Consider the following 12,382-nt stretch of genomic DNA (forward strand, 5'->3'; position numbering starts at 1 on the left):
TTATTAAATTCCAAATGACATATTATTTTTTTTAAATTTTGCCCATAGACTTCTAGCATTTATCCAAAATGAACTCGGTATTCATAATAGGACCTTTCCTCTATATATTCCTAAAAACTTTATAAATTCGAGCGATTCGTATATAGGTATGTATACAGATTAAATCGATGACGAAAACTGAAAACTGAAATGACAGAACTGAATGCAATTAGTACAACGTGAAATGCACAATAAAAGGATAAACTTTAATCTTCTCTAATGAACCTTGTGGTAAGCTTTTGTAGGACAAGCTACGTTCAGCGGAAAAAGCAGCTTCGGAAATTGGAAAATTCTTTAATCTGAATTATATGAATTTGTCATAAAGTTTCTGGATTCATGTTGAAAGAAGAAAATGTGAAATAAGAAAATATATACAAGTCTTATTACATCATGATTGGATTCTGCAGGACTGAATTTGTATGTATTTCAGCTGCACCTCACACATTCGAAATCAAACAAGCACGTACACATCCGAATTGAAAGACAACAAATGCAACAAGCAGAAACAAGAAGAAAAGTACACTAAGCATAAACAGATCTAACGAGGCAAGGTAAAAAAAAAAGAAGGCACGAAAATTGTAATAAAGAAAAGAAATCTGTTCTGTTTTAATTGCATTTGATACAGTTTTTCTTGTGAAATCTGCACGAGTATTCATTTAAATACAGAAAATATTGGATATATATAAGAATCTAATGTCAGCAATAACAAACAATAATAAAATAATGGCGGAATAAAGTAATAATAAGGAGAAAGAAAGCTTCAATGTACATAAAAAAAATGTTTCCTATTCAACGAGCATTTTATGCGCAGAAGATAAATGAATCACCCTATGTACAGGGGAAGGGAATTCAACGCATATTGGGAGATAGCTGCTATCACAGTACAGATCCCGCGATTTTGTAACAAACTGCGTTTTAATTTGTCATAGATACATTTACAATATACATTTACAATATATATGTATATATTTATAAGTTTCAATACCGCTTCTTCCCCCGACGATACTCAGCTCAACGATAAAGATGAGTTAATGGGTGTACAACGATAGCGGCGTATTACGGTATATTTCGTTTTTGTTATTTTTTCCGCACATACTTATACACATATATTTGCTGATGTCTCATTATACTATTATATGCGTCTCTTCCAACAAAAAGAAAACAGAAAAGTCACGTCTCTCTCTTCCACGTTATGAGATGTAGCTCGTCACGAGCGATGCTAATTTCCTTCCGAGTTTTTGCACAGATCCCTCGTTACGTCGAGATCCCTTTTAAAATCGAGCACATCACCCTTTACGCGAGATATGTGTTTTATATATATATACAAAGAAAGCCTAATTCCCTTATGTACTATTTCTTACGACGCTAAGTAATCTACATAACGTACATTAGCAACAGAGCGCGCTCGATAATTATTATACACAGAAAAATTCTTTTCGGCTTCTTTTTTGCAGGAGTCCCTACTATAAGTTCGACGATTAATTCGCTACCGAACCGAACGGAAAGATTAAACGGAAAATCCGACGGCTAGACGACACACTCGGCGAGTTATGGATCCGAACGGCGGAGCTACAGAGAAGGGAGAACGCCCGTCAATCAGCTAATTAACAAAACGTAAAAATTGCATATTGCATAATTCCGTGACGCATACGCACGTACCATACAGATCGACGAGGAACACGTGCAAAATTCGTTCGCGCGTGCATTTGTCGACATAGAGGTAAGCGTCAGACGAAAACGCATTCGCGAATAATATATATAATGATACGTCATGCATAAATGCACAATGTATGATTATATACGTATATATCATATACGTGTACATACATTGTACACGCGAATATGTAATGAGTACTTTCCAGCAAAGTTGTTTTGCAGATAACATAAGGCCTGTTTTCTTAGTTGACTTTTTGCACGATTCATCTTTTCTCTTTTTCTCTTCAACATGGACAAAAGGAAGAAACATGAACCGTATAAGAACTTTAATTAAAAAGAACAGTTCTGTAGTGTAACAGTGAATCATTTTATTCTTGTTGTTCGCCAATGTTAATAATTTGTGCTGCGTCAATACAAAGTGATTCGACCACACTGTATGACGGTATTTTTATGTTTATTATATTTGTTTAAAAAATAACATATTTCATAATAATTAAAAAAGTTATAAAAAATTGTTATAAAGTAGAAAGCTCAACATTTTGTCATATATCATAATTGTGTAACTATTTATGATATATAAGAAATTACTTTACATTTTTTCATATAGAAGCAAAAAATATATCAAATGGTCTGAAAAACTCCAGCATGGGTCAACAGTGACTCATGGCGGTATAGAACGTGTTAAACAAAGATGAAATAATTTCACTGTGTCACATATGTATCTCGCTGGAGAAAGCATCCAATGTATTATATTCTACCGTTATTTATCCGCGGATATGTTTTCCCAGACGTTACATACGGAGGAACTTTTGATAGACGACTTGTGAATCGACTTACTCTCGGCGCTAGCGATCTCGACTTAGAGCTATTGAACCTGCCGGTTAATCTTGTTTTAGAAAACTATCAAAAATTCCTATATCGAAAGTAGACTTGTCCTTTATGTACATATTTGAAGCTAAGCTTCTCCGCTTTCGACGAACGGTGTAAAAGTGTCAAAGTTACTCGAGTTATTACGGTTGCTCGTAAAAAGGAAGCTGCAGTCAAAGAAATCTACAAACGATTATTCACCTAGAGAGCCTTACGGATACGACGTCAATTATGTAAAAAACAATAGAAAAGACAAGTCGCGAGGAGGATGTCCCTTGTAAGTTACAAAAAAAAAGATAAGATAAGACAAAAAGGGCATACTGCTCTCTCGCGCGCTCGCCAAGAGACTTTCGATTAATATTTGGTATCCCTTTGGATCTCAAACGAACGCTCTTCCTTCGTCGCGGAAATGTTTCAAAATCCATTAAAAGATTAATGTGTCATCATCGAATCACGAACCGATTTTGCAGTGATCTTAGTGGCTAAAGCCAGGATGGTCGGTGATGATGTGGTGGTGGCTGGAGGGCGTAGAGTGAATGAATATATTGTTGATAGGCGGCCTGGTCGACCGTCAGATTGGGTCCGTGCGGCGTCACGTAGGCAGAGACCGGCGGGACATACGCCGCCGCTGCTGATCTTTGAGCGGCAGCTGCGGCGGCAGCCGAGTGGAGGAATGAATGAGGCGGCGGATAATTCCTCGGTGGTGGTTGATTACTGAGTTTGTTGCAGGCAGTCGGTTGACCTGAGGCGTTGGTCACTGTCGGTGGTACCATAGGCGGCTGCGATTGCTGTTGCTGCTGCTGTTGTTGTTGCTGTCGCAGAGCCATGTTGTAATAACTGCCCGGATTGCGAAACTCATCTGTTAGGAAGGCAAATGCAGCCGCCGCGGTAGCATCCTTGTCGTAGGGGAATGGCGGCGCGTGGCCGGTGGTCGCACCGCTGGCGGAGGCGGCGAAGTTGAAGGCACTACCTGCGGGCGGTGGTACCGCCACCGCGGCTGTCTTCAAGGCGCTGATAGAATCGGCCGCGGTCGCGGCGGATGCGGTCGCATACTGCGGGAAAGCAGGCATTCCTGCCGTTTGCTGCTGATCGGCGGCCGCTGCGACGACGGAAGTCGTCGCTACGGTCGTCACCGCGACTGTCGCGCTTGGTTGTTCCTGTTGTTGCGGATGCTTGCTTTTCCGGTTTCTCTTCGTTTTGGACGGCGTCACAGTAGGCGTTATCGTGGCCATGGGAGTCCCTCGCACATCGCTTTCACCAGCTCGTCGTGATATAGTGAGAATACCCTGGCTGTTTTTAGCCGCCTGCAAACTTTGTAGCAGATTAAGCTGTTCAAGCTCGGCAGGCGCGGCACTGCGACCATAAGCGGCGAGATGCTCTGGCTTCGTCCCAGGTGGTGGTCGTGGAATCGTTAATAATTGCTGCTGCTCTTTACCTGATGTTCGACCCACTAGACCGAGGCTAAGCCGCGCATACGCCGAATTGGTTGCCATAGAATCGACCAGGCCACCGACGAACGGCGTGCCATCAAACTGACTGACCGATACAGTCTCCGGTTGCGAGAGAGTCATCATCGGTTCGAAACTTGGAAACTGCTCCTGACTCGGACGCGTCACTGTGCTCTCCTGTGGCAGACCTCGCGTATTAGACTCAGTGGAAGGCGGCTCGTATGCGCGTTTCTTCATCGGAGGAGGATTGCTGGAGGGACTACCAGACGCTCCTCCACCACCGGTAGACTTGGAGCTGGCGTCGAAATAATGCGGACTAGGATACACCGGCCTCGAGTTGGGTGGCGGTAGTGAATAACCGGATGGCTGGAAACCGCTTGGGTAGAGCGATTCATGGGCTGTTGTCAAGTTCTGTTGGAATGCCAACAACTGCGGCTGATCTGGTGCAGACGTGGGTAATTGATCACTACCACTGGATGGTGCTTTGCCGAGGAAACCGCGTGGCTGTATCTCGGTGAAACCGGTACGTGACTCTTGCGGTGTCGATTGTTGTTGTTGCTGTGTCTGTTGCTGACCGCCATGTCTCGAAGCAGATCTCTGAAGTTCGATATTGGAAAAACTGTTCGGATACGTTGGAGGATACTGACTCGACGATTGATAGATCTGATGATTCGCATTCAAGTTTAATGACTCCGATTGAACGGGAAAATTTCTCTGTTGATCGCCCGTCATAGGTTTCTCAGTAGTGTTAGACTTCAGATATTCCGTCCGATGTTCAGCTTCATTTACAGATGACGATATTGTAGGTGATTGCTGAATGTATGAAGGATTTTGCTTGAAGTCTTGAGGATAACTCGCAGGTGATACCGTGGCTTGAGCAGCGTATTCCTCCGAGTTCTTCGACGACTGAAGCTGAGAATAATTGGCAGTCTGTTGTGGAGAAGATTGAGGATAACCTGGTGATTGTTGTGGTGGTTGTGCAGGATTGCACGTGGATTTTTGTTGAGGAGAAGATTGCGGATAATTGCGAGACTGAGGCGATGGTTGCGAATAATTCACTGCTGCTGCTGTCGCCGTCGCTGTTGCCGTTCCGGATGTCTGTTGTGGCGAAAGCTGCGAGTAATTTGGCGGTGTCTGCGGCGAGTGTAGCGGATGCGAGTACGATGCCGGTTGCTGGGGAGACGACTGCGGATAATTGGTCAGCGATTGTGGCGACGATTGGGAATACGGACTGTTCTGCGGCGACGGTTCGGAGAACGGAGATGATGCTTGTGGCGAATGCTGGGGAAAAGTCTGAATTTGCTGATGCGATGATTGCGAGTAACTCCGGTCGTGTTGCGGAGTTGGGTACGGAGGTTGCGGCGACGGCTGAGAATAGTTAGCGGGATGTGTTTGTGGCGATGACTGCGAAGAGAAATTTGGTGGCTGAGGAGATGGCTGTGCGTACGCGTTGGGTGGTTGAGGAGAAGATTGAGAGTAATTCGCAGGCGGTGGTTGCGGCGACAAACGACCATAACCAGCAGGTTGTTGAGGTGAGGATTGCGCATATGGAGAATGCTGTTGCGGAGATGGTTGTGAGTAATTCGGTGGTGTTTGAGGAGAGGACTGTGAGTAGGGAGAGTGCTGCTGTTGTGGAGAAGCTTGCGGATAATTGGTAACCGCCTGGGGAGAAGACTGAGAATAATTAGTGACCGCGTTCTGTTGTGGAGACGGCTGCGAGTAATTCGGGGTAGATGGTTGTTGCGGTGAGGGTTGTGAGTAATTCGATGGTGGTGTCTGAGGCGACGGTTGAGGATAAACTGGCTGTATCGCTTGCGGGGAGTGTTGAGGATAAACGGGTGATTGATTTTGATTGTTAGCTGATAACTGTTGCGGGAAACGTTGTGGAGACATTTGTGGGTATGCTTCTGCATTATCTTGAGGCGAAGATTTCTGATACGGCGATTGATATGGCGGCTGTGCGTGTACTTGAGGATAGACAGACGGTGGTTGCTCGTAAGATGGATAGGCCGGGGATAACGGATGGTTTTGCGGTGATGGAGTGGGTGGCAATTGCGCGCTGTATCTCGGTGGGGTCGCATAGTAGGGACTGTTGTAGGGACTGCTCCCAGCTGACAGTGCATCCTGATAAAATCCCGCACCTCTTATCGGTTCAGTTGGAGTTATTACGGGCTGGCACTGTGGGGAATGGGCCGCGCGTGGCGCCGGTGGAGATTCCTGAGAGAAACTAGATACCGATTCACTAACACTGCTACCACCGGTGCTTAGCCGTCGTTGCCTGCCGCAAAATGCTTCCTGCGAATCCCCATCCTTTTTTATCATCGCGACCTCTTCCGCTTCTTCGTCCTTCTTTTTTGATTTTGGCGCTCCAAAGGCTTTGATCCAGGCACTCAAATTTGGTGTGGCGGATTTCGGTTTCTGTGCTTCTTCCATACCAGATCGAACCGCCTCTTTTTCCTCTATTGTGCTCGATGTCTTTGTAACTTCTTTAACATTTGTTTTCTGTTCTTTAACAGCCGTTTGAATTGTAGTAAAAGAATGGTCCTCTTCCTCGTCGTTCGACAAATTAGGATTAGGTGACGACACCAAACTCTTGCAGATTAATTGGATAGAATCTACGTTTTTCAGCACAGTACCTAAACTGAGTTTCGGCTCTTCGTCGTTATCCTTATTCGATTGATCGTTATCACTAGTAGAGTAATTCGCGGAATCATTGGTGTTAGCATTGGGCACATTAAGCGGTTTCTTCAAAAGTAAATTTCCCTTACTTTTACCGGGTTGCAAACGATCGATCGTGCGCTGTATCTTCTTCGGTCGACTCGGTCCATGAGGACTAAATATTTTGATAGAGCTTGGTCTCTTTCGCGCAACCTCGACCTTGGATCCTGATCGATTGGATTCCATCGAAGAGGTATGAAGCACTGGCGAATCACTACCAGAGGAGAAGCCCGAAAGTCTGGGCGCGTCGTCAAGCCACTTGTTAATGTCCTATCGCATATAATAAGTCAAATCAGTATGTACAGTTCACAGAATGTAAATACCAAAAGAAAATGTAAATCTTCGCATTAAGCATGTTTGAAAATATCTTGTTGTTATAATCTAATGTGTCAATAATTCTTGTCAATATATTTAATAATATGTGCACAGAATTATCAATATATAAATTAAAAATAATCTCAGCGAGAATAGAATTAAAAATTAAAAATTATTAGTTTACATTCAGATGTGTTACTTTTCGAAAAAAAAATAAGCTCTAAATTTAAAAAAATGTTAACGTAATTAATGTCTTGCATATATGTATTTTAATAAAAATCTCAAAATAATAATCTTGAAGATAATATCTTGTGAGCTTACATGAAGTGTTTTCTCCGTCGCTTGATTTAATGCTTGAATCGTAGCGTTTTCTTCTGCTCCTAGTCCTTTGGTATGTTTAGCATGAGTGCTTTTCTTATTTTCACTGATTTCCGGGTCATGTTTCTTACTCGTGTCATCCGTTTTATCTTCTTTCGTACTTTTCTTCGACTTTGATCGCTTTGCACTGTCTTTATCATTGTCGTGGAAAGTACTACTGTTTGAAGGCACTTTTTTTGAATGGACACCATGAGTGTCATTTTTCCCCGCTTTCCTCTGTTTTTCTTTTTCGTTTTTCAATTTTTCCTCCCGTCTTCTATCGCTTATCTTATCTTTTAAACTATCGAGTGAGTCTACATCTTTATTACCAATTAATGTGGAGAGCTTCTTGGAGATGTGAGTATGTTTGGAATCTAAAGCACTTTCTAATTCTACATCTTTGGAATCTGTTTGACTTTTTAATTCTCCATTTTTTAATTCTTCTTTTTGTTTTGATTTCTTATTTTTTTGCTTTATATGACTCTTATCGGATTTTTCATCAGACTTGGTTACAGTCTTTAAATTCGACTTTTCTTTCTTACGATTCTTTTTCGTTTTAACATGGGAAGATTGTTTTTTGTCTTCCTCAAATACTGTGTCACTTTCTTCGACTTCGATCTTTTTTAATTTACTCTTCTTCGTATTGTCTGTCAATATCGCGATTTCTTCAAGTTCTTTCTTTTCTATTTTTCTACTTTTACTTTTCGCGATTACTGGAGATTCGTAATCTTCTTCGAAATCCTCCTTTCGCTTTTTGTTTTCTTTCATTTCTTTGGCAGATCGCATAATTTCCGAATCTTTTTTCGATTGATGTCGTTCTTTGCTCGCCTTTTTGTTAGATGTTTTTAATCCTTCAGATTCCTTAGGTTGTTTTTTGGTTTTAAGTAAACTATTTACATCAACGTTTTTTCTTCTCTTTGACGTTACAATACTAGTCTCAGATATTGCATCTTCGCTTTCCTGATCTTCCTGTTCCTCTTCATCCTCGTCCAATTCTTCCTCTTTTACTTTTTTACCTTTTTTCTTTCCTCTTTTTTTCTTCGCAACTTTAATACTTTTATTTCTCTTTTCATCTTCGTCCACTTTTTCGTTACTCTTAGACTTTGTTTTACTCTCAGGTTTATATGATTTGGATTTTTTTGTTGATTTTTTCGAACGTTTACGTGCGTTATGGTGCGAAGAAGATAAATGACGTGAAGGATATGATAAAGATGTAGGTGATCCGGCCAGTGATCGAGGAGATGTAGCGTCTTCATCACTGGATGTCTCTGATTCTAAATATCGACTTACGGCTTTGTCAAAGGCTTCCTTAAGATTAATCGCCATATCCGTGTATTCTGAAATATATAAAATATATTGTTAAATTTTACATATAATAATATATGTAAACACTAGTGATACAAAAAAATTTTTAAATTGGATAAAAGCATTACAAACCATTATCTGAGCCATTGTATTGCCTACAATTGTCAACGATAAGCCGAAAATCGCGTTTAAATTGACTTAAACTTTTATACGAGCCATTTTCCAATTTCTCTTCCATAGTTTTAAGATCCATTGGCCTGCGTACCACACTATAGTATCTATAAAAATTATTCACATTATTAAAAATTTAATATCAGATATGATTAATCACGACTTTGAGATATGTGTGAAATTGTACCTTGGCGCATAATCCTCATCCACAGGCTCAATAAATGGCCAGGCATCCACGTGATCTTTGACACTTTCAAGAACTTTGTGCATGCCGACACAACGCTCCTCCTCCTCAATACCGAAGGAATAGCCATATTTGTAGCCATAATTATGAGATACGTAATTACCATCGCCATGATTACCGATACCCTTCTTCTTTTCCAAGTCTTCTACTTCATCCCTAGTATGAATTACAATTTGACCGACAGCCGAGGCCAAAGAATTGTTTGTTTGTCGTCCTTTTTTCTGAACCGGTGGCGTCGGTAACGGCGGAGAAGTCTCCTCCTTAATATAAGATTTTGAAGCTTGCGTGCCTTTTTTAGTTCCTTTGGTCGTTTTAGTCCTGATCTTGGATCTGACCATGACTGCATCCATCTGTGTAGCAGATTCCTGGCTACGAAGCACTCGCGAGCTATTACGCTGTAATAGCTTACGTCGTTGCTGTTTCTCTTTTAAATCGAACAATTTTGGTATTTCCGGCATAAAGTCTTCGGACAATGTACGATAAAGTTTGCGTTCGGTGTCGTATTCCTAAAATATAAACATATAAAATATATAATTTTATTTCCAATTTGACAATAATAATTTATTGTTAGATTTTATAGTAGAGGAACAATTATTACCGAATCACGAAATTTTTCAACCAATCTGCTCCAATCCTGTTGGGTAAAACAAACAACTTGCCAAACGCTCTCTCGTCCGTCGTTACCGTTGTTTATTAAACTAGTTTCCTCCTTCTCTTCCTCTTCCTGTTCCTCCTTCGCCACTCTGTTCCGTCGTTTTTTACGCTTTTTATCTCTTGGTTTACTTTTCTGCTTGTGTGAGGCACTGTTAGAAGTATCAATGTAATCTTCCCGGTACAATCGAGTGCCGTAGAAGTACCAGTAGGCAGAATTCTTACGATCATGTCCCAAAGGTTCGACTCGCAGACTATCCGAGTCCAAGTTGCTCAACGACTGCTCCTAGTATTAATTTTACATTTGATTACAAATAATCATTTAAGAGACGCATATGTAAAATTATTGTAATAATTTGCAATGATCAATTACGTACTACGTCTTCGGCGTCGAGCCTGAAGTCACAGAGTGCACGTAAGATTTCTACTTTTTGACGAAGCGGTAACAATTCAAAATCTACGTCTGTATTGAAAGGATTTTCACATTTGTATTCCTGTGCGAATATACAAACGTTTTAGTTACATTTTACTCAATCAAGCAACTGACAATTATGCATTGCAACATCCAACACTGAGATTAATACATACTTGACATTTTTTCCGGAAAAGTCTACGCAGAAACATCTGATAATTAAAAGTGGAGATGTCATTGCGAGTGTCGTTTGGCAAGCAACCCTCCAGTAACTTTACTATGAGTTCCTGAAGCAGCCGTCCTTCGGTACCTCCGTCCGTCAATAAAGCTTCTTCCAAATCCTACAATTTTGACGTTAACATTGGAACACATTTTGCATATAGTATTCATATAGTATAGTGAAGTGAAGAGAACAAAATGATGTATAAGCCAATAAATAATAAGATTAAAGCTGAAGCATGACAGCTGTTTCGCTGCCTAAATGCTGAAGCGGTACTAATGGGCTTTACATACGCTGCTTACTCATAAGAGAGTTAGCATTTGATTAGATACCTCAATATCAAAATCCAGAAGATTGAAGGCAGCTCTAAATAATGAGCAAAAGTGTGCTATACTTGGCACCTCCCACCACGATTGAATGTCTAAAAAATAAAGGAACAGTTAAAAGTTCCTTGATCTTAATCCTGCTGTCTATTTGAAATGGACGTTATTGTAACTATACCCATTTCTTAGACGAAGCTATTTGGAATCTTAACTAAAATTATTTGAGAAAATACTACACTCTAATTAGCAATAAATCTTAATTCTAAATATTTTCCATTTGAATACATTGAGAAAAGTTCCCTTTTCAAAATATTTATATCCTCTCATTAAATATAATTTACATTACATTTAAAAATTATATTCTTTGAATTAAAATAGACAACTTTGATATTTTTTTTCTTAAACAAACAACAAAAATAAATGATATGTTTAAAAATCTAAACTGAAATGGCTATTAAATATAAAATAATTTTTTTTCAAGATCACGTCTGTCTTCAAGTTTCTTAAATTCTAACACGAATAATTATTTTTATTTTTCTACACTTAAATATATAAATTTGCGAAAAATTACCCCTAGACTTGATTTAATTTATCAAAACACAATCACCTATTCATAACAATTAATACACCATTCACTCTATCCACCTTAATTCATTTCAATAATTCCGATCAAAGACACACGATAAGAGATAAACTTAATTACTGAAATGGAGCAATGATTTTACAATTTTAAACATCTCAGTGATTGCTTGTCAAATACTCCAAAAAAAAAAAAAATCTTTTGAAGTATTCAAAACAGAGAAATAAATTTATGCAAATTTCTGGAATGGATACATAGATTGAATAACAATTATAAATGTACATCGTTCCCTCGACTTCCCTCGACTTGAAACATTCAGGCTCTCATAACAGAATAAACTTCACAATAAAAAAAAAATAAAAAAAATAAAAAATAAAAAAAAATATAAAATCTTTGAACTATAGAGATTTTCCAATAGAGAAATAAATTCATGCAAATTTCTGAAAGAAATATTATATATAAATTCAGTAAGAATTGATAAATGTACATTGTGTGTTCAATCAACATCCTTCGACTTAAAACACTCTTGTAATAAAGTAGGAGAATATCTCGTAGCTGAAGATCAGGAATTTCGTCTCTACCTGCTGCCACAAACTATTTCTAGTATCGCTTACAGCGTCGCAAAAAGGAATAATATAGATACAGATATATATCGGCCGGCAATTCGTCACGCGTGTGCCGTCCGGTAGGACGACCGGCGCGACGGTGGACTCACCTAGGATCCCGATGAAGGTGGGAAACATAACCCGTCGTGTGGCGGGCGAATCGGGCGAATCAGCGTGTCCAGGGCGGGACACGGACGGGCTCGATGAAGGTTTGGCGTCCAAGTGTCAGGGAAGTGTCTCCGGGTTGTGACGATACGAACGCGAGTTGGCTTCCTCGATGGGCCGTACCCGACGACCCCGACGACTCGGCGGGAGATCGTCAATGGGATCGAAACGGCGGCAGCGGCGATCTAAAGGCCCCGTGTTAACCCGTGTAGCGCACGAACTGCGCGCGCGACGAGAAGAATCGAGCAAAACACTTCCGCCGCCCGGCCGTGTATGTATGTATGTATGTATATATATATATATATA

At 40.4% G+C, this 12,382-nt stretch overlaps 1 protein-coding gene across 2 annotated transcripts in view; it reads right to left on the reverse strand.

Annotated features, from left to right (window-relative positions):
- Nucleotides 1–615: 615 nt before the first annotated feature.
- The window catches only part of LOC108693397 (PHD finger protein rhinoceros-like), a 12,641-nt gene continuing 874 nt past the window's right edge, over nt 616–12,382 (reverse strand). For both annotated transcript variants that reach the window (XM_018202299.1, XM_018202300.1), the window contains exons 2-10: nt 12,022–12,261; nt 10,736–10,824; nt 10,360–10,524; nt 10,149–10,265; nt 9,719–10,057; nt 9,064–9,626; nt 8,838–8,983; nt 7,365–8,737; nt 616–6,998 (exon numbers count right to left, since the gene is read on the reverse strand). In XM_018202299.1, the coding sequence (XP_018057788.1) occupies nt 3,045–6,998; nt 7,365–8,737; nt 8,838–8,983; nt 9,064–9,626; nt 9,719–10,057; nt 10,149–10,265; nt 10,360–10,524; nt 10,736–10,824; nt 12,022–12,049 (6,774 nt within the window). In that variant the 5' untranslated portion in view covers nt 12,050–12,261 and the 3' untranslated portion in view covers nt 616–3,044. The remainder of the gene's footprint in view (nt 6,999–7,364; nt 8,738–8,837; nt 8,984–9,063; nt 9,627–9,718; nt 10,058–10,148; nt 10,266–10,359; nt 10,525–10,735; nt 10,825–12,021; nt 12,262–12,382) is intronic.

The sequence above is a fragment of the Atta colombica genome, unplaced genomic scaffold (genome assembly GCF_001594045.1).
Source record: "Atta colombica isolate Treedump-2 unplaced genomic scaffold, Acol1.0 scaffold9, whole genome shotgun sequence".
Classification (NCBI taxonomy): domain Eukaryota; kingdom Metazoa; phylum Arthropoda; class Insecta; order Hymenoptera; family Formicidae; genus Atta; species Atta colombica.